General features: G+C 38.9%; 1 protein-coding gene across 2 annotated transcripts in view; it reads left to right on the top strand.

Moving 5' to 3' along the window:
* NETO1 (neuropilin and tolloid like 1) overlaps positions 1-18176 on the top strand; it is a 95604-nt gene extending 77428 nt beyond the window's left edge. Inside the window, exons 8-11 of one of the 2 annotated variants that reach the window (XR_014513653.1) lie at positions 7662-7775; positions 11820-12378; positions 14512-14600; positions 17583-18176. Coding sequence is in view for 1 of the 2 variants with exons in the window: in XM_083449820.1 (XP_083305946.1) it covers positions 7662-7775; positions 11820-12378; positions 14526-14586 (734 nt within the window). In the remaining variant the exon portion in view is untranslated. The remainder of the gene's footprint in view (positions 1-7661; positions 7776-11819; positions 12379-14511; positions 14601-17582) is intronic. The other variant, XM_083449820.1, reaches the window with a different exon arrangement.
* Positions 18177-25318: the final 7142 nt, after the last annotated feature.

The raw sequence follows: 25318 nt of genomic DNA, 5'->3' as shown, positions 1-25318 counted from the left end.
GGCTATATCCAGTGTTTTTAATGCAGGTACACGGGGGTACGCATACCCCTAAATATTTTGTGATTCTAAGTTTGGCCTCATTGAGGGTCAGTATTTCAATATGAGTAGGAAAATGAGAGTACCCCTAAACATTTCTTTTTTTAGAAAAAGTAGAAGCACTGGCTATATCAAATCTGGCTCCAGCCAACAGTACCTTTTAACACAATACGTAAATGTCACACACAAAAAGTGAAGATAGCTATGATGAGGCATAAGAAACATTCCAAAATCCAAAGTAGGGCAGTATCTTTATTAGGCCAACCAGAATGTCACAAAAAAGGGTGCAAGCTTACAGGTTCTCTTAAATTCTCCATCAGGCTGGGTGGTAAACAAAGCAAGAGGAGGAAGTGGGGTATATAGACTATTGGTAAAATCATGGGTCTGCATGTTGTGCAAATAATAACAGTCTGCAAACTGCAAAATTGTTTATCTTGTGGTGAAATGCATGGATTCCATGTGTTTTTGGAAAGAGACTTAGAATTATTGGTTCATAGAATTGTAGAGTTGGAAGGGGACCCAGAAGACCATCTAGTTCAGTGTGAATTCTCCTTTCATACATTATAAAGGAAGCATTGCCAGAGGATGCACAGTTCACTCATATAGCCCCTGTTGATGATACTACGTAACATCAGTTTCTGTCCCCAATTTTAATGTTCCAAGCGCTATTTAATCCATTTAACAAAACTTACCAATTCCATAGGGACCCGGGTGGTGCTGTGGGTAAAAGCCTCAGCGCCTAGGACTTGCCGATCGAAAGGTCGGCGGTTCGAATCCCCGCGGCGGGGTGTGCTCCTGTCGCTTGGTCCCAGCGACTGCCAACCTAGCAGTTCGAAAGCACCCCCGGGTGCAAGTAGATAAATAGGGACCGTTTTATAGCGGGAAGGTAAACAGCGTTTCCGTGTGCTGCGTTGGTGCTGGCTTGCCAGAGCAGCTTCATCACGCTGGCCACGTGACCCGGAAGTGTCTGCGGACAGCGCTGGCTCCCAGCCTCTAGAGTGAGATGAGCGCACAACCCTAGAGTCTGGCAAGACTGGCCCGTACGGGCAGGGGTACCTTTACCTTTACCTTTTTACTATTCCCATGGACTTAGGACGTTCTACATGTGAAAAACTTTGATGAATTATTTGAAACATTTGTTCCCACTACCTGAAATCAAAACCTATGGTAAAAGGTAAAAAGGTAAAGGACCCCTGGATGGTTAAGTCCACTCAAAGGCAACTATGGGGTACGGTGCCCATCTTGCTTCAGGCCAAGGGAGCTGACATTTGGCCACAGACAGCTTTCCAGGTCATGTGGCCAGCATGACTAAACTGCTGCATGGAAACACCATTTACCTTCCTGCCGCAGTGGTACCTATTTATCAACTTTCACTGGCATGCTTTTGAACTGCTATGTTGACAGAAGCTGGGACAGAGCAACGCGAGCTCACCCTGCCACATGGATTCGAACCACCGACCTTCTGATAGGCAAGCCCAAGAGGCTCAGTGGTTTAGACCACAGTGCCACCCACATCCCTGATTGAAATCTGAGAAGTAAAGAGAAGAGGAATGAGGTGACATGCCTCTTTAAATTATGACACTTCAAAATTGTTCTCAAAAATATTATAGTTGTTTCCACCACCCCCAATTTCTTCTTCCCTTTGTTTGTTTTTCAGTCTGATTAATGACAGACATGCTACATCCACAGCTCCCCCAAAGTGCTTAACTTCTGAGCACAAACACCTACACTTAAATCTAAAGGAAAATTATTACATTGGTGGCATGGGGATCAGAGGAAATCCCTTTATTAGCACCACAGAACAGACATCCATTCTATTACTTTGACAGGTGGTTAGCAGTAGTCAGTCTCTTGATACCTATCATTTGAACAGTATTTGACCTTCTTGCCACTTAGAAGAATTGCCTTAAGCTCACTCTTATCTGGAAACCTAATTTCTTCAGCCATTTTTATATATATATATAATTTGGCGTAACTCTTAAGTTCTCACAGTTTTGCTATCACTAAGAAAATCCAATGTATGCTCAACTTGGAACATTGTTAGCTTCTGTGTCCTTTGTTTCCAGTGTACCATTCATTTTGGAAGAAGCAACTTTATAAACAGAGGATGCCGGTAATTCTTGTTCTTGATGTTAATGGCAAAACAAAATAATGATGATCTTTTTTAAGCTGAGCGCATCAAAATGGGATAATTACCAGGAACCAAGAATGTTTCAGAGCCTCTTCAGGTATACTTTATTTGCATCCTTCTATAATATCATAGGAAGAGGAACTTGTTAATCTCTTCCATGGAGAAAGATGCCTGAGCTTCCACTTCACACAGGGACTACAGAAGTGTGGAAGGAAAATGCATAGCACAACTCATGTGCACATCATCTGCATAATGTGAAATCCCAAGAAGGAATTTGATCAAGTTCCTACTATGAACTATTGAGGGTTCTTGTTTTATATGGCTCTAGAACTCTTTTATACCCCTTTTATTCTCTAGCAGCATGAGTTCTTCAATTATGATCATATTGTGGAAAGGATCATCCAAAGCATTCATTGCTAAAGCAGCAACTCCATGAGTACAATTAACACTAATTTATTTTAAGAATCAAGGGCATCACAATTTTCACACACAATTTGTGAGAAAGAGAGAAAGGAAATTTGAAGTCCATTCAAATTATGAGGTCACATTTGAAGTCATTTAGTCCAACCAATTGCTGATGCAGGAAATCCACCACTGCTGTATCCCTGATAGGTGGCTATGTGCTTAAAAGCCTCTAACAAAACCACCACCTTCTGTGGCAGTCTGATTTACTGCCAATCTGTCTTGGTCCAACAGTTTGGGAGGAAGTTCTTTGTTTGCTCATGTATTTGGTGAGTTGTCAGAAATAAAGCCCTCCAAATATTTGAAGACTATTACATACTCATAGGGCTGAAACCAGAAATAGAAAGAGAGGGAAACTCCAGTGGACTTGTGCAGTGGACTTTCCTGGCTCCTCTGTCCACTTCACTTTCCTGCATTGTCAAAAAACATTCCCAAGGGTCAAGGGAACTGCTGGGAAAGTGAGTGATGGGGCATGGGGAGCTGCATTGGAGCAGAGAAACTGGAGTAGAAGTTCCATTCTGATCTTGCAAGATGTATCTTGATCCAATTTTGGATCAAATACAACAATGTATTTTATGCATGCTGATTGAAAAATATTTGGTAATGAATTATTGTAGCGAGGGGAACATACATTAGAAACTCAGAAATAAGTATTTGGACACCCTGTATAGTGCCCCTCCCATATATTTTGGACTACAGCTTCCATCGGCCTCAACCGACTGGGGCACCAGTTTGAGGAAAGTTGCAGTAGGGCATGCTCTTCAAAGAGTGACTGTGCAGATATAATGCTGATTTTGATTAGGCTTCGATATAACTTCTGAAAACAGAATTACAGTTCATTGTTTGCTGTATTGTACTATATGAATTGAATAGGTTCCAGGAAACACCTTTATTAAATTGGAATTTCACTGCATTAACTTACATTTTATAACATTATTCTGTTCTATGAAAAGATTTCTTCTGCACAGGGAACAAGATTGAAATTCAAAAGCACCTAGATAAATTAGAAGGCTGGGCAGAAAATGAAATAATAATTCAAGGAAGACAAGTATAAATGACTACATACTAGGAAGGAAATGTATAAAAGTATAAGCCCTAGCACCCCTATAAGGATGACCTAAATCTGAACCTCCCATTACTCCGTTTGATACTATTGATGATTGTTATTCTCTCCAAGTCAAATTATAAGAACAAACCAGAATCTTTGTTAAAGAATGTGGCGTAGATAACAATCAAGGGAGTATAAAAGATACAGGTATTCATGTTATGGAGGAGAAACGAGACATCTCTTCACCTGTAGCTGCTCTTTATTTCCATAAATAGTCAACCACCTACAGAGGTGGATTTAGGAGGGTGCAACTGGTTTGGTTGCACTTGGTGCAGAGCCCTGGGGATGCTGCAGGGGGTGCTTCAACAATATACAATGGAAGGTGTATATTGGCATTGCACAAGACATCACTGAAATTTGAGACCCCAAGGTCTGCCACTGCCACCTACCACCATTCCCCTACTCTTCTCCTACATTTCCAGTGTTGGCTTCATAACATCGTGTTACCTGAAAAATTTGCCTTTCCCTTTCCACTGCATTAAGTGAGGCCCACTTAGTTTTGCTGTGCCCTGATAGTTATCTGTTTGTGGCAACATGGAGGCAGGCTGGTGGTGCCAGTGTTGTGAAATGCCCTCTCTGCTGAAATATTAAAGGGTTCGTCCATATTGGCATTCTGTTGGCTTTTGAAAGGCACAGCATTCCCTTCAGCTTCTTGATCCAACTTTTTAAGTGTTTGGTTTTTATGCTTTTTAATTGGCTTGTTTCATTGTACATTTTAAATGTGGGGTTTTTTAAAGATCTGGTGTAAATATAAGGGCAGTTTCAGTACTGGTTAAAAAGGGTAGCAGCTTTGGAGCTGAAGTTTATTAGTGTGGAACACTGAAGGACTTAGGCAGAAGGGAATCAGGAGAAAGAGTAGAGGTTGATAGCTGAAGGGAAGCTGAAGATCCAACATAGGATCTGATAAAACTGGTGCAAAGAGCTGAACAACATGTGTCAAGTAGTGAGCAAGGCTCTGTGCAGCTGGTTGTTGGGAACCTGAGGCAATAGTTGTTGCTGGACCAGTTTGAAAATCATGGCTGCACCTTGAGAGAAGTCTGAAGGACTTCTGAGTGAAGTTGAATGATACATACCAAGTTCTCCTAGTTTCGTGACTTGTATGTTTCCTGGGGAAGGAGAGTGATAGGATGATTAGCAAGGACTTGGTTAGGGGGTGAAATTGTAATTGTGCATAGCTACCTTCTAACAGGGACAGTAACACTATTATGCAGTGCTGTTGTTCAGAGTAATAGTAACTGAGTGAAAATATAAGGCTTTTGAATTGTATACTGTGGAGAAAAAATGAGGAGGGAAATATAAAAATTGAAAGGTAAATGTTTTATTTTTAAAAGTGGAAGTTAGCAGTAATAAAAATTGTGTGTGTTTGTGTGTGTGTGAAACTGATCTCAACAGTGTATTTGTAACTGATGGGGGAAAACACAAATAGGTCATCAAGGTGGCTAAGCAGTGGTTAACAGGATCCAGACCTGGAGCACCACTCATATTTTTAATCACTGTCCATAGGGAGAGATTTAAAAAGAAACAGCTGTGGGCAAAGGCTGCTGTTTTTCTTTCAACGGGATGATCAGATTAATTCGTATCCTAAGGGCTAAATTACAATTTTGGATCCTCTAGAGTAAGTTTGCCACCTTGTGTCTGATGTTTGCAACAGAACATAATAAGAACTACTGTACTGGATTAAACCGCAGTAATGTCTAATCTACTCTTTTCTCTCTAGAAGTGTTGAGCAAGAAGCCCCTGGGAAACTCACAAACCATCATCTGTGGTTTGTAGCCAACATCTGCTAATCAAAGCTATCCCGCCTCTGAACATAACCCTCTAATTCCCATTTGCTTGCCTTTATCACCTAATTGAAAAGCTTCCACTCTTTAGCTTTTATTTAGGAAAAAAGTTCATTCTCTATAATGATACCTAAATTCCTTTCCTAATAACTCCAATGCTGAATCAAAATTCAGGAATTGGAAAAAAAAGAAAAAAGGAATTGCCTTTTCAGCATCCTTCCCATTATTTATTTCTATTTAGTTTGTTTATTACAACTGCATATATGTTCCATAATGGAGGTTCTCTAGCCAGCTCACAAAGCAAATAAGCAAACCGGATTAAAGTACACAATTGAACAATGTAAACTATGGCAAATTTATTTTATAAGTAGATAAAACAAAATTGAAGCTACTTATGCACAGGAACTGCATGATCATGCCATAATTTATTGCAGAAGCTTTCTCTGTCCAATAAAAAAATGATTTGCCTGAACTATGCATTATCTACAACCACATGGTACATAAATTTAATTAACGCTGAGGAATGGTGCAAAATGTGAGTGATTTCACAAAACATGAAAGCATGATACTGATTATGATCCCAATATCTTTGATGTACATCATCACAAGTAAATTTAGTCCCAAAAGCAAATAGGTGAAAGTAGGGGTTTGGTCTTAGTTGAGAATGGAAAAACTTTTAAAAAATTATTTCAGTTTCTCATTTTTCCAATCTTAAATTCAGTTCTCTTCTGCAGGAATTTGTGATGATGGTGATGATGATGAATTTTAAAAACTTCATTAATTTTTTGCATTGTAGTGTGAATTTCTTCTAACAAACCCTTTCAGATGCAGTTTTGACTAGTGTGCACATATTTGCAAACAATTTCTCTTAATATAATGCATTTCCCCCCTATTCTTGACATGAATATATTAATCTTATGCACATTTCCCACCAATATAGGATTTTTTTGTAAACATTGGTTGTTTGGATAACTGCATCCCAAATTTTGGATAAAAGCATTCAATTACATTTTTTTTTAAAAAAAGATTCTAATTATTTGTCCTTGTGCTGCTTGTGGAAATGATAGCCAGTATTACTGTACAATCTAACTCTGTGAAGAGAAAAATGGATTGTCATTCTGAAGGTATAACCTTAACTTAGATCTGGGAACTTTCTATTGCTGAACAATCTCCACTGGGTTGTAAAATTCTCATTGAGGACATTGGATTTCCCTGTGAAGACTGAAATGAAGTATATGGCCTCCAGTAACACTTTCATCTTGGGGCTTTAGTAATATTAGCAACTTGATTCTACCAGTTTGTGAGCCTTAGGCAACTATGCTTTGCCTTCTGCTCAGGGACTGTGAAAATCTTTGTTCCTGCAATATCAGAAGGGCAAACATTTATTGTAGCTGTACTTATTATAAAATATATGTGCTTGAACATGCCACTAAAGGACTCCTTATGACGAACTATTCAACTCTGTTAGTTCATTGACCCCAATTTTCTCCTACAAGCACTGCATCCTGCTGAGGTCAGTGGCGAAACTTACTGCTTTGAATTCCAGAAAAGCCTTATTATTACCCCTTCTCTCCCACACACATATTCATAATGCCAGCTGGCCATTATAAGAACTACAGTTTAAGAAGTGGTGAACCTTTGCAATTCATTTTGGCATTTAATGTGAGTTGTTAGGGCCATGAATTATATATTATGAAATGAATTTTGTGCTGAGAAATTCTGAAGTCTATATAAATGATACAAAGTAAGTAAATCTGCATTACTTGTTTTTTCATTTTTTTCTGTTTCTGCTAATCATGGTAAAAAGTTTTTTATGTAGATGTTTTGCTTATGCTGGTCTATGACCGTAATAAAGGACTTGACTTGTAAAGAGTTACAGAGGACAGAGTGAAGCCACTATATTTGAACACTCTCTCTATTTGGGACCCTTTATGTTCTGTGGGATTACACTAGAATTTTCTACACACTTTCAAGCCTCTATTTACAATTACATGGGCTAAACACTTTTAAAAAAGAGTTGGAAAATCCAGGTTCTGCTTTACGGTGTATTGGATTATATGACACTACGTATATTGGTATTGAATGGGAGGCTGGAAATACTCTATGAGTCCTACTGATGTGTCTTTTTCTTCCTTTTTTTTAGCCCCCTGTGAAGCCAACACATTCTTTTGCCATAGTAACATGTGTATTAATAATACATTGGTCTGCAATGGACTCCAGAACTGTGTGTATCCATGGGATGAAAACCACTGCAAAGGTAATGCATAAGTATAGTTACATGGAATTAGGAAGGTGCTACTTTATGCTCATTAGTGCCATGTTTTCTTTGCCATCAAGTGGAAGTTGACTGTGATGAATGTATGCCACCATTAAACGGGTCCTGCCAACCAAACTCATGATAGTGATGGGATGCAGGTAAACAGCTGATATATAAAGATTGTATAGCTATATAGAACAAAGCCAGAACAAGGATTTGATAAATGTAGAGCAACAGGGAAGCTTTAACACAGTAGTGACAGGAAAAGATGCACAATTATTTGCTTCATGCATCTTCTTTCCATTCTGTCTGAATAAGTTCATGTATTTCAGATACACATTTCCTATCACGGGGTGGACCTAGACACATCAGAAAAGCGTGTTGTAAACATCAAAGTGGGAAATCACGTTGGAGAAAGATGGGACTTCACAGTGCCATCTGGTGTCACAGTGTAATAACGCATATAAAACGCTTTTTCTTCCTAATGTAGCTGAGTCCATAGTATCTGTCCCTTTCAACACGTAGAACCCCTCCACACAATTCACACGTGATGCAGACTAAACAGACTTGTCACATAAATTGCCTTCTCCTTTTGAAAAGTGGTGCTGATGATGTTACCAAGTCTTCATGAAATGGTTCTAAGACCCTGAAACTAATCTGTAGCTGCAGCAATAGCAGCAGCAGCCTACTGTGTCATGGAGATACATTTTCAAATATCATGCTGATCACAAGTAAAGGTGCCTGCCAGCAAGTCAGCAGCTATCAATATTTGCTCTAAAAATGCATTTCATTTCAGAGACGTGTCTCCTAGGGATATCAAGCTGAATTAAAAGTTGAAACATATTCACAGCATGCCATGAAATGCTGTGTAAATGAATGCCTTGTTCTTGAAAAGTGGCAAACATCACCAGCTTATTTCTTCTTTAATTAGGAAGTATAGTACGGAGGCGGGGAGGTTAACTACCCCATTAGGGAATGTATGAATTCTGTATCCTGTTTTTATTTCCCCTTCAGATATATTCGCTCTGTAACTGGGTTACAGAGGACTTAGGACTGGGTTTAGGAGGCATTAGCAGTCAGGTGTAATTAGGAACTCATTGTGTGCAGGTCCCAGACATATGAAAGCCTACGTCTTTTCAGATGTAGTGCCACATGCATAGTTGTTAGAATCAGGAACATGATATTTTGGCAGGACCAGTAGGCATGGCCCTCCCATGGAATGCCCTCCCATCAGTTGTCAAAAAAATAAACAACTATGTGACGTTTAGAAGACATCTGAAGGCAGCCCTGTTTAGAGAAGTTTTTAATGACTGATGTTTTAATGTATTTTTAATCTTTTGTTGGAAGCCACCCAGAGTGGCTGGGGAAACCATCTCCAAGCATTTATCCATCTCCAAGCATTTAGTCTATACATGGAGATAAATGTCTGCGTGAACCTTATGTGCTGGCCTGATATTTTCACTGAGTGTGAGTAAGGATATAAAGGACAGATCAAACAGGGAATCACATACCTGGCTGTTAAAATGGCTTCCTTCAATGAAAAGGGTTTCATGGCATACTGTCTGCTAAGCCAAAGTGTATGTATGTAAGTTTTTCAGTCCTGTCTTCATAGTGCCTTTGCACGGTTCAGGACATCTTACAACAATTTAAAATCACAATAGGATATAAAAGTGCATAGTCAAATAAGTAAAAAAAATGCAACAGAGGCAGGGACCACAGATAAACACACCAATGCCTATGTTTAAATTATCACAGAGCTCCTGATAAACCTTTCAGTTTCCGTTGTTTAAAGACCATTCAGGAATACTTCACAATTTTTCTAAAGAGCTAGTTGTAAACCTACTCTGCACCCTCATCTCCTATCCTTCTGCATCTCCTATCAGTTTGCGCCTTAACTTTCCCCAAGGAAGTAATTTAATTTCCACATACTTTTCTACTTGTTTCTGTGTGTTTTGTTTTCTAATATGCTAAGCACATTAAGAGACTTGATTTATCTCTGTTCACAGAACTTAGGGTTGCATTGACTCATTTTCCTTAGGCATTCTAGTAATAAATAAATTATAGTAAGGGCCAAATATTGATTTTTTTCCTTCCTGCAGGGAGAAGAAAGCATCCTGCCACTTTAAGCATTGCTACTTATTTTAAATTGAAAACATTTTTAATGGTATATGATATTACTCTGAATGAATAGAAATCCTTCACCATTTTAGTTTGCTGTGCAAAGAATTGATCTTAAACGTAACATTCAAACTTCTGGGCAACAAATATATTCCTTTGCTGGGCTTTTTTTTTTTAAAAAAAAAATATAGAGCTGTTATGTCATTCATGGGATGTGACTTCTATTTTTCACATTTGATTTAAATCCAGTCATTGATTAAGATTGGTCAATACATGACACTGATTCAGGGAAGAAATTTCGCTATCAATTGGAAACTGTAGCTTAGGGAGAACAAGAAGCTGGCATAAAGCAAGCTGGCACAAGTTGAGCCAATGTAAAGTTGGACCAGATCCAAACCCTGTTCTGGAGCAAGGATATTGACAGCAGAGCCAGCCCAAGCTAGAAGGGAAAAAAAGCCTTTAAAATATACAGTAGTTTGACTTGCACTACCTTTTCAGCCAGGTCACGTGACTGAGCTGAACTGAGTTAGGCTCCTGCTCAAGTCCTCCCTATATGGTCCTGTCCCCCACCCTCCAAAAATGCCCTTTTAAGGAGAAATTACACTAGTTATAGTCTCTGGGTTCAACCTTTCACAAAGAGCTATGAGCTAGACTTGAAAGTTCACTGCTTTTTCCTGGCCAGCATTCCTCTTGGACTGCACTCCTAGTGCTCCCCATATCTTCACACCAGTGGTTCCTCCTGCCATTGAGAGGCACCTGCAATGGTAGTTTCAACAGAAATGTGTCAATGAGTCATTCAGTCTAGTAGACTTCTCAGTTTTGTGGGCAAAACCTCTGTTTTTCTTATAATAAAACTTGGCAGTATTTGGAAGACAGTTCAGCATATAGTGATAATCACATAGCCAGTGGAGCAGAGCAAGTGCAATTTATGCTACCAGAATGAACAGGCTGAGACAAGAAGCCTGTGAAGATTATCCTTTGGGTCTAGAGCAGTGATGCTATGAAGATCTATATTTATGAAGCTTGGAATGTATGATATAAGAAAAAGGTATGCAACGGCTCATAGTAAAAGATCCCCTCCCCCTTTACTTGAAATCTTATTTGTAATAATTCTTGCTTTTCCACCTGAGACAGGTGAGTGTTAACTAATACCAGTGACTTCATATATATCAATGTTAGTACCTGAGATCGTTTTCAAGGATAAGGAAGCATTCCTATTTAAATTACCGTAAACTGCTGCTAGTTCGCATACTGAAGGTTGCCATCATGCATCCAAGAATATCGCTAATAAGCAACTCACGCTAGACAGCAAAGTTACAGCTATAACCAGATTATATTGTCAAACTTAGGGTGCTTCCAGACAGGGGCTTAATAGTGTAAATGGATCACTGAGATGGCTTTTTTTTAACTTCTTAGATTCTCAATGGAAAGGGTAAATCTGGATTAAATTGGGAGGATACTTGCTGAAATTTTGATGACAGCATCATTTGGACGCTGCAAGAAATTTCCATGCTTGGAAAATACCAAATCCACCCACACTCTCCAAAAACACATGTCTGGAAGCACCCTTAGTTATTTTTGTTAGGTCCTTTGAACATTTTGGTAGAGAAAAGCAGGGCGGAAATACTTGAGATAGAAAAATCGAAAGGTTCCTTCCTGTAACTGCACGGTTTCATGTGAATCCCACTATAGAGGTAGATCAATTTTCCAACTGCATGAAGGAATTTGGCACTGTGAATCACCTCACCATCAAGATAAAGGATTGTCCTGCCTATTCAACTTTCTGTTCCAGTTAGCCATTCTTATATTAGCTTACAAAGAATCATGGTGATAATTGCCAAAAGCAATGTGGCAACTATTTGTTTATTTACAAAGAATATTAATTAATTCTTTCTTTCTTTGTTTTTATGTTTCCCCATCAAACAGAAAAAAGAAAAGCCAACATACTGGACCAGCTTACCAATACCAGTGGGACAATAATTGGGGTGACCTCTTGTATTGTGGTCCTCCTTATCATTATCTCTGTTATAGTACAGATCAAGCAGCCTCGTAAAAAATATGTCCAGAGGAAAGCAGACTTTGATCAAACAGTATTCCAGGAGGTGTTTGAGCCTCCTCACTATGAGTTATGCACTCTTAGAGGGACAGGAGCTTCAGCGGACCTTGCAGACGTTGCAGATGACTTTGAAAATTATCATAAACTGCGGAGATCATCTTCAAAATGCATTCATGACCACCACTGTGGATCACAGTTATCTAGCACTAAGGGCAGCCGTAGTAACCTCAGCACAAGAGATACGCCTATCTTGACAGAAATTCAACCCCAGCCTGTAAAGCCTCTCATACAGCCCATGAACAGAAGAAATATCCTCGTAATGAAGCATAGCTACTCACTAGATGCTGCAGATGCGTGCGAGATAGATGAAATCGAAGAGGTACCAACCACGAGTCACAGGCTATCCAGACATGATAAAGCTGTCCAGCGGTCAGTATCAATAGATTTTTGATGAAGACTATTGTATGAGGACTGGGTTCAAGCCTAACTCTTCCCTCTTTATTTCTCTAATTTATATCGGTTCTTTACTTTCTTTTACTTTCTAAGATCCATTCACATAGCTTGTGATGAGCTTATCTGTAGCAATTGCTCTAAAAGGAGTGCTGGGAGTTATCATGCAAACACTGCATGGAAACAGCAAAGGCAGAGAAACTGCTTGCCAAGAATCCAAAGCTGTCCTGGCAAACGTTTATATCCTCAGACACTGACTAGCAGTTGTCACTCTGATCCATGACAGTTTTGCATGGGAACTCCTTCGCAGCCATAGTTGAGAACCAGATCAAAACATGCTGTGTGAATGTGCTTCTTGGACTCTTTCTCACTCTGCTTGTTTTCGCTTCCGGGCCAAATTAGATGTGAAACAGGAAACCCACGTGAAGGATTGCCTATGCAGCTGCAGCTTTGGGATCACACCTAGTGCTGCTGTTCTGCTAGCACATGAGGCTTCTGCTATGAAACTTTTCTCTCCTGTCTGCTTCACCCTCAAAATCTCCTCTGAATGGATTGGGGACACTCCAGAGCAGGTTTTGAGGGTCCACGGGGAGAGGAAAGGATGGGGAAGTCCCATTGTACTCAGCACTGGATTCAACCCTTAGCTTTTGTTTTGTTTTGTTTTCCTAATCAGCAGCCCCACACTTCTGGTTTGACAACCAGGGAAGTGGCAATCCAGGAAAGGAAGTTTACTCCTTTCCTTCCTTCATCTTTTCCTGATGACCTTTCCCTCCCATCCTAAAGCAGCTATGAGCTCTGTGATGACAGGAATGGGGGGCATCTGTATCCGTCTCTCCACATCCAGATCTAATAGCTGCCATTTGAGTGGGGGGAAAGGGAGGAAAGGGTTAAGCCTTCTCCTAATTATGGATCTCTCAGGTCACACAATTTTGGCCATCTGTTTCTACCCCTTCTTTCAGCTCATGATAAATAACTCAATCTCCATACTGATGTCAATATTTTTTCATGTTTTAATTTTATTTAAATACAAAACTATAAGAAAATCCAGGTACTTTGACCATACCAAAGACTTTTTCTTTGCTAAAATTAGTTGAGATTTCTTTTGAAAAATCAGTATGCACATGATTACTTTTGTTTATTTCTTATTGCATTTGTATCCTATCTTTTCTTCAAGGAGCTCAAGGTGGTGTACAAAAGTCTCTCCCCCCCCCCATTTTATCCTCACAATAACCCTGTGAGGTAGGTTAGGATGAAAGTTAGTGACTAGTACAAGGTCACCCAGTCAGTTTCATGGCTGTGTGGGAATTTGAACCCTAGTCTCTCAGTTCCTAGTACAACACTAACCACTACAGTTTTTCAGTTATATTCAAGAAAACCTGAATTGGATAGTTTGATGAGGAGAAACTCCTTTTCCATGAAACATGGTTTTCTATGTAATAAATGACAATATTTCAAAGTATTACAGTATGATTTCTGTAGCTGACCATAGTACCACTGCTTGTCATATTTATTTGGCATTTAGACCACAGGGTAATTTTTATCGCTTCAGCTTGATATTCTTTTAGACTTGCTTATGGGAAAAAATGTAGTGGAGAAGAATTTTCTGATTCAAGTCTGGCATGATTTCTGTTTTAATGACTAGCACGGAGATTCTTTTACTGTGTATTGCACCTTGAATGCTTGTAAATAAGAATGATTAAAAAATTGCAAGTAAATGCAAAAAGAGAAATACTTATGTTACAACTTATTTGGAAACAGCCAGAACTTTTAAAAATAGATTTGTGTTTCATATGCATGCTTTATTTCTCTGTGTTTTAACGTTCTGTTCATGTGCTCCACAATGTTTCATTTTGTCCGTCTAGGCCATGGGGTATCCGAAAACCTCAAAGCATCTTGTCAACTTCAGCCCTGCCAACTTGCAATGGGATGAGTTGATGGGGCACTTTGAGGGTTGACCTTGTTTATGAGCGCATTACTTTTGTCAATCTGCATGCCAGTTTTAAGTGTCTTGGATCAATTTGATCAGGGTTTGTAAAGTATTCTTCATTTAAGAATGTATATGCATATATTTCTTTTTTTTCTATGCAAACATTATTATGTTGAATGAAATAGCCATAACATTCCAGGTTCTGCCTCATTGGGTCTCTAAACAAACATGAATCTGAGTACAACACAACTAGGGTGTAAAAGGCAAACTGAAGGTAAGTGGACAAATATATAGTTCCCAATTCATCATCTCTTGCATTCCATTTGTTTTCTTTGAAAATGTCTAGTAGGTGTATATCATTTGCTGTGTGTGTGTGTGCCTGTGTGTGTGTGTGCCTGTGTGTGGGGTTGATGTTTTTTCCTTCATTTTCTTTTGCTTTGCTTGAAAATGGTGCTAAGCTTTCAGCATACAAAGAACTTAAAATTATAGGCAGGAAGCTGCTATAACTTAAACAAGACATACAATAAATTAAATTGGTACCCTCAGTTGCATTAGACCATCCTTGCTAAGTATAATCTGCATCTCAAGCTTGAATTCTAAACAAGTGCTTGGCATGAACATCCCCCTTTATTTAAGAAAATGATTGTGTGAAGTGTTTCAATAGGTAATAACTTCCAGCCTGATCCACGCTGTGGGAGTTCTAAATTTAGGGAGCTCTGAATTTAGATCTGTCAGTATATCTACCCTAGTTGAACCCAATGCTTACTGAGGAACGTATGGAGAATTTTATCCTCATAGCAGCCCCATAAGGAAATAAGACCGGTGATGTCCTACTCAGGACTGGCTAGCAAATTTCATGGACTGAGTGTGGATTTAATACCCTGAATTGTCTCTACCCTGCATTACTGTTTTGGATGTGCTATATGCATGGCCCTCAGCTATTGGGAACTTGTAGGAAGCAGCAAAATTTTCACTTGATCTCCAGTCTAAACAACAATTTTCTACCTTGAATAACCAACCAGAAAGGAACTGCCAGGGGATAAATTTGTAACTCCCAGCTGGGGATCATGCACAGTGCTTTGTCCCTGCTGTGAGAGCAGCACTGGTACCAGGTCACACTCTGCTGCCAACAGCTGTGAATCAGGCTGTTTGTTTGATGCCACTTAAATGCTTAGTTAAATTAAGATATGAAGACATCTGCTAACTCACTGTATTGTCATTTAGAATTTATGATGTTGGAAAAGGGCTTGGTTAACAGCTTGTAAGAATTTAATCTACTTGTTCCTTTTATATTGGTGTGCATTTTCATTTTGCTAGCACTAATTACAGTTTTCTGGAGGGTTTGGACACATGATTTTATTTTTTATTTCCCCCTTAATATCTCTACAGTCAGCATCTATTTGACAGTTTTTTATATTACTGCCACAACCTAAGGCTTCATATTATTCTGTTGTAGGTGTGGACTGACACAAAAACAACTTTTATGCTAGGGAAAACTCCCCATGTTTATTCCTGTTGAGCACACTGACCTTTCCTCTTATTGAAAGGAAACATAATGTTGGTGCATGGGGAAGAAAAATAGGCATAAAAGGATAATTCCTAGATGCCAGGATTCAAGTTTGGGCAAGTATTCCTTGGTGAAAGAACCCTAGCAGAGGTTTAAAAATCACAAAACATACAGCAAAGTGAAGAATGGAATTATAGGCTATTAGACCTTTAAAATATGCCCTTTAAATTGAGTTCCAAAGTTTCCCTCTTCCCTAGCATTGAAAATGACCACGTTTGGTAAGTTAAAAATGGTTTACTTACAAACTCTCCAAAGTTCAGATTCATATTCTTTTCCATACAACATTCAGAAAAAGTTGCACAGGCAGTGACTTAGTTATAGAGTGGTGAAAGTTCCTAAATTATTGGTATAGGAACTCAAGAGTGGCTCATGAAAGCCATGCAGTGTGAACTGGAGCCACCAGCTCAAACCTCTTTAGACCCTGAGTTCTCGGGTAGACTGGGGGTTGAATAATAGGATTGATTACCAAGTTCCTCCCAAGGTAAGGGAAGTGGATATAGCTGGGTCTGGCAGGACAGTTTATGATATTAACCCCTTCATATATTAATTAGACTTAAGCATGTTGATTATATGAGGCTGGTTATCCCACACATAAGAGCACTAAATAGTCACTGTAAGTATCTGAGCTACAGTTTGGGTGTGTTTTTTTTTTTTCAGATGGATGCGTTCTATGTAGTGAAACACATAGAAACAAAATGTTTAACTGTTAGTAAGATATACAAGCTTTTGATTTTTCAGGAGAAGGGAGAAATCATAAGTCATTCTTTGCTTTATGCATACAAACATTTTGACTACAAAAATTACTTAGCCAGTATTTCCAGGCCTTGAGTGAATGTGGTGGTGGTGGAGAGACAGAATTCTCACTTTGAGTCGACTATTTTTATTCACACCAAAAAATTCCAAATATTTCTTCTTACCTTCTTACAGATAGTTCTATTTTATAGCTAATTTTTTATTCTGGAATTTGGCTCAGATCGTATAGTCTGAGATCTATTTTGACTTGAAATTGAAGAACTTTTGCACTGCCCTACCAGCCAGTCGGGTTGCTGATCACAATCACTTACCTGTGCTTTGGATTTTGGAGGTCAGACTACTGTTGTATTACTGCGATCACACTTTTTCCAATTACTGGCATACCAAAACAACACCCTAAACGACTTTGTGTCCTGGTGCCACATTTCTACAACATTTCCCTTTTGTTTATTTAAAAGCAGGTCATACAATCAGGCCGCCTGCAGTCTTGTGGACAATGAAGTCAATGAAGCACTTATATGCCTAGCTGTCTTCAAGGTTCTAGTCGTTCATCTTAATTATGAGCACATTTATTTGGCAATATAGAGCAGCTAACAAACAGCCCAAGTGTGGATATTCTACATGTGCAGTGAGCCTCTGCTGTGTATGCTCTCACCGCCACCACCACAAATACTTAGAATATGCAGACATTTGTATGAAAGGGGCTTAAAGATAAAGGTAAAGGGACCCCTGACCATTAGGTCCAGTCGTGACCGACTCTGGGGTTGCGGCGCTCAAAGGGGCTTACATGAGTACAAATTGGGTTTTTTTAGAAAAAGAAAGGGAATTAAAGGCACCAAAATAATGTCATTCATTGTGTACTTGTATATTATATGTCCTGTCAAAGACAATTATTCACATTGAACTTGTTATATGTACATTGTTTTCATTATGTAGACTGCTTGGGAATAGTGCGATCCTGGGTGCTTTTGAATATACTACAGTGAATTGTGAAAATGTCGACCCTGGAACTGCAAGCTAGAGATGTTCTGGACTCTGACCAGCTATTCCAATTTCATGAAAAAAAAAACCCACACATCAGTCAGTAATGAGTAAAATTAATGGATGGCAATAAGACTCTTATTACTATCATTGCTATCATTTATTCTTATTATTGTCATCATCCGTTTTCTTTCTTTCTTTATATTTATTTTGTTCTGTTTTGTTACAAAGAAAAGATAACCCAGTTTCAGGAATAAAATGATTAAATCAGGTACTATTTATCCATTCACAATCACTTCAGTAGATATATTTGTTGGATATATAAATCTAACAATATGACTGAACTCAACAACGAGGAACTGATTTGCATGTATGTTGCTGAATATTTGAGTTGGCAAACAACAACAACAAAAATCCCTTTGATGAGATACATTGTAAAAAGCATGCATCCATACTTACTGCTGTTCCTATCCATTTCTTTGTGTCATATGCTTGCTAATTGTAACTTTTTATATAAAGATACATAAAACAATGTATAATAATTTCTTACACTGAGTTTTGTAGTACTCTTTTCTTTTACTGAAACAAATAAGCTTTCAGCAACGTATTCAAAATGGCTTTATATTACAAACACTAGTGAGCTTTCCAACTGAATATACCTCATGTTTCTCCTCTCAAACAGCTGATTGGTGATATGTCAGCTGTGTACAGGGCTATGTGCACACTGACCAGACTAAGAATTAGGTGTGATTCCCCCTCAAACTAGACTGCTTCATTGTGTACATTAGACTCCCAAATGAACTGGGGCAACGGCATATAGAGCTGAAATGATATTTGCCATCTCACTAATGAAAAAAAATTAATCAAATTTTGAATACGTAATTTTAACTCAGAATTTGATACTGGAGCAATTAAGTTTAGATTTGTTGGTAACTCTTGGTGGTTTGACAGGCTTCAGATAGGAACTCTGATAAACTATAATGTTCTACATACTACTGCATGATAATTTCAAAATGCTGTCAGGTACTAAATGTAGTCCATTGCTAAATATCATTTTTTTATTTATTGTCAAATAACATCTACCAAAATATTGAAAGCAAATATCATTGGGTGCTATATGCAGATATCATATATTTATGGAATATTCTGTAAATATGTGGTATCCAAATAATATATGGGAAATTCAAGAGCAGAGTTTTAAGAATTTTTTTTGGGGGGTGGGTTTGTTTAACTCTCTAACTGCATTTTAGTAGTCATTATTAATGTCTGCCTTTATAAATAAAGCAGCTGAGTAAATGGTGATTATTATAATGGACTCAAAGAGCAGGGCACTTTTTCACTTTTAATTTATTATTGCTGGGTTTTTTGAGAGAAGCTGGCTAAGCCTTAACTTTGATCAAATAGCTCTCCTCTTCAGCTCACCGATGGAAAAGAAAAGGGTAAGATTAAGTATCTAGAAAATTTCCACCTTTTTATTTAGCTCTGCCTTTTGTGTTTTAACAGCAGCTTGACACATCAACATTATTATTATTATTATTATTATTATTATTATTATTATTATTAATCTACCCTTCACCCTATTTATTATTACCCTTCACCCTATTTATTATCTACCCTTCACCCTATTTATTATCTACCCTTCACCCTATTATTCCAGGGTGGGTTACAACATCCAAAACATTAAAAAAAATTTTTTTACAGAGAAACTGGTTCTGGCAGGGAAGATGAAAGTGATAGTAAAAGCATTGCTTGCTTTCATTTCTGCATGTCCTGCTGCTGTTAAAGGGAGTCAAGAGTGGAGCCCAAAGTGCGTCAAATCTCTAAGCACCAAGTTTTATAAAACCTACTGTAAGTCAAGCATTCCCAACCTGTGGCCCTCCAGATGTTTTCGCCTACAATTCCCATGATCGCTAGCTAACAGGAGCAGTGGTCAGGGATGGTGGGAATTGTAGTCCAAAACATCTGGAGGGCTGAAGGTTGGGGATGCCTGACCTAAGTCTTCCATTACTGCTTGCTGCTATTTAAGTTTGTGTATCTCTGAGGTGGGGAAACTGTGGCCCTCCAGACATTGTTAGACTCCAACACCCATAAACAACCAGTCAACATGGGCAATAGTTGGGGAAGATAGAACTTGGAATTCATCAGCAACCAGAGGATTTAGATGCCATTGTGCTATAAAAACCCTATTGCTGCCTACCTCTCTTTCCTATCCTTTCTTTCCACAGCACAAGTTGTGATGGCAAGGGGTTGAGATAAATAGAAGAAATCCTCAACAGAGGTTATATAATGGACGTTATGGGCAGTAGCGTTATGGGCAGTAGCGTTGCCTTTACATATTGAAAACCATAAGCTTTGTAATCTCCATTTTAATTTCACAGAATGTCTCTTCAGGAAATATTTGAATTACTGTAATGCAGAAAGTTAAGGTACAACACTAATGTCCACCTTCTAATATGACATGAGCCTTGCACATCTTTAATATTTAAGCTTTACAACTTCACTAGATACAATTTCTGATTCTTATATTTTATTTGGTGAGCCCAAGCTATCACTCTAATAATAGCAAGAACCTGACCCATCTGATCAGAACATGCAAAACAAATGTTAACACCTCAAACAGCCCCAAGGAACACAACAAGCATTGAAGACACTGTGAAGGCACACTAGTAAGGATACTTCTTAAAAAGGAACCAAATTATCCTCTAATTGATTAGAGACAGAGAAAGAGACAGAGAAAGTATTTCCAACGTTCTCCTGGACTGCAGGATAAGACAGCAGCATAGCCTAATGAAGACCATGAATCAAAGAAGATATGTCAACCCAAAAGAAGATAGCAAATTGTGGTAAGTTGTTTAATTCATTCTCATGCCTGTTTGCACACAGTCTTATAAGATGTTACAATTGATGTCTGAAACATATAGCACATGTTCATGAGCCTACAAAATCTTCAGCTAAACATTGTTGGAGATATCCTGAATCATATACAGCAATCTGAAAGGCAAGGAATGGGACAAATTACAGTACGCCAGAAGTTTGTATTGGGCTATTTAAGACTATCACAGATTCAAAATATATATAAAAAATTAAAAAATTGTCCAGTAGCACCTTTGACAATGGGTATGGTATCACTCACCCATCTCCTACTACCCTCCTGAGGAAAAACCCCACCCCACCCTCCCACTATATATAAGGGTCTGGTGACTTCTGTTTCAGTGTATCTGAAGAAGTGTGCATGCAGACGAAAGCTTATGCCAAGAACAAACTTAGTTGGTCTCTAAGGTGCTACTGGACAATTTTTTATGTTTATATATATTTTGACTGTGTCAGACCAACACTGCTACCTACTTGAATCTAGGACCATGGAAGGCAACAGATTCAAAAGTTATATATATTAATGAGGTGATGTTTGTTTGTTTGTTTTACTGTGGAATCATATTTACGAAATGTAAGAGTCATAGTTGATGGGTGAATTCAAAGTCCACATGTGAGTTTGTGTTCCATCAAGCAGAGGAAAATCCATTATGATGGGTACTTAGAGCTCAGACAAAATCAAAGGGCTGTATCTAAAGCTGCCCAGTGAGGTTTCACCTGAGCACCAGGATTTCTGTTTCCTCTCCTTCCCCTGCCCTGCCCACTGCAAATCTGCTAAAGAGGGTGCCTCGGATTTAAAGATTTGAAGTCAGATTTGTTGAGCATTCCCATATTTGTTGAGCATTCCCAGAGCATATTTCAAATTGAAACTTGAAAGTTTCAAGCATGCAGCTGGATAAGATACACGACTGAAATCATTTCAAAGTTATAAGGTTTAAAATGCCAGCTCTGTTTTACCATTCAATGACATTTTGAAATATTTGCTCCATCTGTGTGTAACATTGCTGAATTACTGGGCAAGTGTCAAATAAATGTGAGTTTCACAGACATTTTTAAAGTCCCCTAAAAATAACTAACCTTCTGTTGTCCCCATTTTCCAGGAGATTTATAAATGTGGCAGCGTGATTTGTTAGAAATACTTTAAAATCTTCTGCAAATGTGCTAACACATAACTGTTGCAGCAAATGTAATGTGTTACAAAGTTTTTAAAACTACAAATTGTATATGAAATAGCAACACACACACACACACACACACACACACAGAGAGAGAGAGAGAGAGAGAGAGAGAGATCACAGCCCAAGGATACATGGATTTCTTATGGATTTGCATTACTCCAAAACGCAATGAACCCTCATCAGATCTTCAAAACGCCTATGTGTGCCAGGACTTCTGGCAAGAAGCTTTCTACTAACCAGAGAGGTTGGAACAGAGGCAGCTTTCATCTGTTTCCAGGTATTTCATGCTACACATAGCAGAGTGTGTTTCATCTGCCATGATGAAGGAAAATGACTTAAAAGGATTCTCCGGTCCATTTGCTGAAACTATCAGCCCTCTTTTGTACAGACAGGAAATACATTCAGTTACCATGACTCAATGTTCAGAAAGCATCTATTATACAAACACATGATAAAAAGAAAGTCAGCATTAATTTTCCTTTGTTCTTAATTTCTTTTTATTCAACTGTCTGCAAATTATAGAACAGTTGACAAGCATATCCCACTGCCAGCATCGTATCTACTCAAAAGAAGCATTCAAACAGTGACATTTCCAAAGCTTTGAGGCTCCTGGTTATTTGAGCAAATGTACTCTTAACTTTTCTTTAATAGAGTCCAGAGAGAGTCTTATTCACCACCTATTTTAATGCAGGTCTAGACTGCTCATCAGTTCTTCCTATACAGTGCAGTGCAAACAGCTTCAAGAGAAGAGTGAAAGAGACTGGAGTATGGAAATAAACTATGTTTCATCCAGATGGAGACATATAGCAGTAGAAGAGATAGTCAGTCTAAGACCCTGGTTACTTCTAAATGACTTGTTTATTGAGCATTAATCCTGATATTATTTTTTTTGCACAAAGTTTATGAGGAAGCTACACAATGTCCTTTGTTTGTTGAACGCCCATTCTTATTTGTTTGGAACAAACAGTGGAATGGACTCCCTCAGGAGGTTATGGACTCCTTCCTTGCAGGTTTTTAAGCAGAGGTTGGATGGTCATCTGTCATGGATGCTTTAACTGAGATTCCTGCATCGCAGGAGGCTGGACTACATGACCCTTGGGGTCCCTTTCAACTGTATGAGTCTATGATTCTATGTCTGTGAAGAGGCTGTATATGTTGCATCAATCAATTATTATCCTACATTTGCCAGTGCATTTCTTGTCTGAATTTGCTGATATATAATTGAATGTTGCCCTCCTGTCAGTGTGTTCCCAAACACAACACCACACAACTTTGCCCCTCCCACTCTCCATCCCACTAAGCAGCAGTAACCAACCCACTAAGAAGTCTGCTGTGGTTTTTGCCATGTTCTTTTCCTCTTTCCAGAATTCTAATTTTCCCAGAAATGCTACTGCATGTTGTTCCTAGGTAAAGGTAAAGGGACCCCTGACCATTAGGTCCAGTTGTGATTGACTCTGGGGTTGCGGCGCTCATCTCACTTTATTGGCCAAGGGAGCTGGCGTCCAGCTTCTGGGTCATGTGGCCAGCATGACTAAGCCGCTTCTGGCGAACCAAAGCAGCGCATGGAAACGCTGTTTACCTTCCCACCAGAGCGGTACCTATTTATCTACCTGCACTTTGACATGCTTTTGAACTGCTAAGTGGGCAGGAGCAGGGACCGAGCAACGGGAGCTCACCCCGTCACGGGGATTCGAACTGCTGACCTTCTGATCGGCAAGTCCTAGGCTCTGTGGTTTAACAGAGTGCCACCCGTGTCCCTATGTTGTCCCCAACTTCTTGCTTTAAAAACTGAAGGTGTACACAAAGTTATTTCCTGGTTTCTTTCTTCCCAATTCTATGTGAAATATTCAAATATCCTTATTTTTAAAAACCCAAAATGTACAGGCATCACTCTAATCCTTATGTGCATTTTTTTCTATTCATGCTGAGTCAACCTGGTGAGCTGACCTTTACAAAATCACCACACTTTTAAACAGGGCAATTTTTTGTGATACACACTAAAAACAATTTTAAAAGATTGAGTTACAACTCAGGCAATTATGCACATCAGTGCCCAGCAACAGCACTTTAAGGAAGAGATTTAGCATACTCATTAACATGCAATAATGGACTTAAGAGTGCTTTAATTCCACAACTGTTTTTAAAGCAAGGCATTTATGTACATTAGTGCACAGTAAGGGAGCTTAGAGAGAGTCCTTTAATTAGTGCTGTGCCAAAACCTTTCCTATAACCTGCAACAGAAAAAGAAAGTGCTGAGAACAAATATGAAAGTAAATGAAAGTGTGATAGTTTTGCATAGAAAGTTAAACACCAAAAGTGCTTTCAATGATCTCTCTCCCCCCATTTTTTAAAATGATATAATACAGAATTAAGACATTTGTGTGAAATTTGGGAGCAATCTTGAATAGATCTGTGAGGAAAATGATGAGCCCTCCAGTGAAACAGAGGCATGCCTAAGATACTAGCTACCAACTTGGGCTCATCAAATTTTATCCCCCTGATTTCTTCCCTATACAAGTGTGTGTTTATGCTGGGCAAAACCTTCCCAAAGGAACTTAAGACAGAGGACTCAGAGAAGGATGAGGGTTTGTCCTTGGGGGAAGAGCTGCTAGGATCCTCCTGGGTCCTCCAATTCAGAGTAAGAGTCTCTCACATTCTTCTCCACTCCCCAAGAGCTAAGGACTACAGGATTATGTGAGGACCCTTAACAGTCATCCAACTCCTTTCATTTCTAGAAAGCTTTGTTCTATGAAGAGGCTTCCATTTCTCTGCCTCATTCTGAGGGAACATGAGGATTTCTTTGTGAGGAGAATCAGAACTTACAGGGTTAAACAGTTCTGTGTGACATCTCACATTTGGAGGCATGGTTTTGTTCACCTACTTTTCCTTAGGATGTCCCTATTTTCATTGGAGAAATGTTGGAGGATATGGAGTTATCCAATCCCTGATCTATCTGAATCCAATTCTGTATAGGGAAGGGTTGTTGTTTTTTTATAAAAAAAATGTTTTATGTTTTATTATGTTTTTAGATATGTTGGAAGCTGCCCAGAGTGGTTGTGGTAAGATGTGTGGGGTATAAATAGTAAAATTATCATTATGGAATGGGACACCCCTATTTTCATTAGAGAAATGTTGGAGGGTACGCTTTTCTCAATCGTTGATACAGAATGGGTTTTCTATACTATAGGCCCAATCATGATATATAAGAATCTAGGTGTTTGTACTGACAATACATACATCTCCTTCAGCAAGGCCCTTGATTGTTGAGGTGCCTTGGATTCTTGCCTCAAATTCCAGCATTAGATCATTGACTTCAACTACTGACTTTGCCTCTGAATGAGAAACTGCTGAGTCTCCTGTGAGCCTTGAGCTCAGAGAACAGAGCAGGGGGCAGCTATCTTTTCCTCATATTCAACACTCGGATCAACACAGGGTCATCAAGGAATATCTCCCTGGAGGCATTTTCAGACCCCAGAAGCTGAAGGGCAAGTAGGTGCTCTGATGAGCTGTGGCATGACTTCTATAGATTAGAAAAATAAATGTTGGAATTAAGAACACCTAATTATTTAACGTGTAAGCATTACTGCCACTCACAGCTGAACAGCTGGTAGCACCCCCCCCCAACACCTAGTGTTTCCTTCC

Source organism: Podarcis tiliguerta (genome assembly GCF_965153285.1).
Source record: "Podarcis tiliguerta genome assembly, chromosome: 7".
In the NCBI taxonomy this organism is placed as follows: Eukaryota; Metazoa; Chordata; class Lepidosauria; order Squamata; family Lacertidae; genus Podarcis; species Podarcis tiliguerta.
The sequence above is the reverse complement of the archived record's forward strand: the minus strand, read 5'-3'. Positions and strand labels throughout refer to the sequence as shown.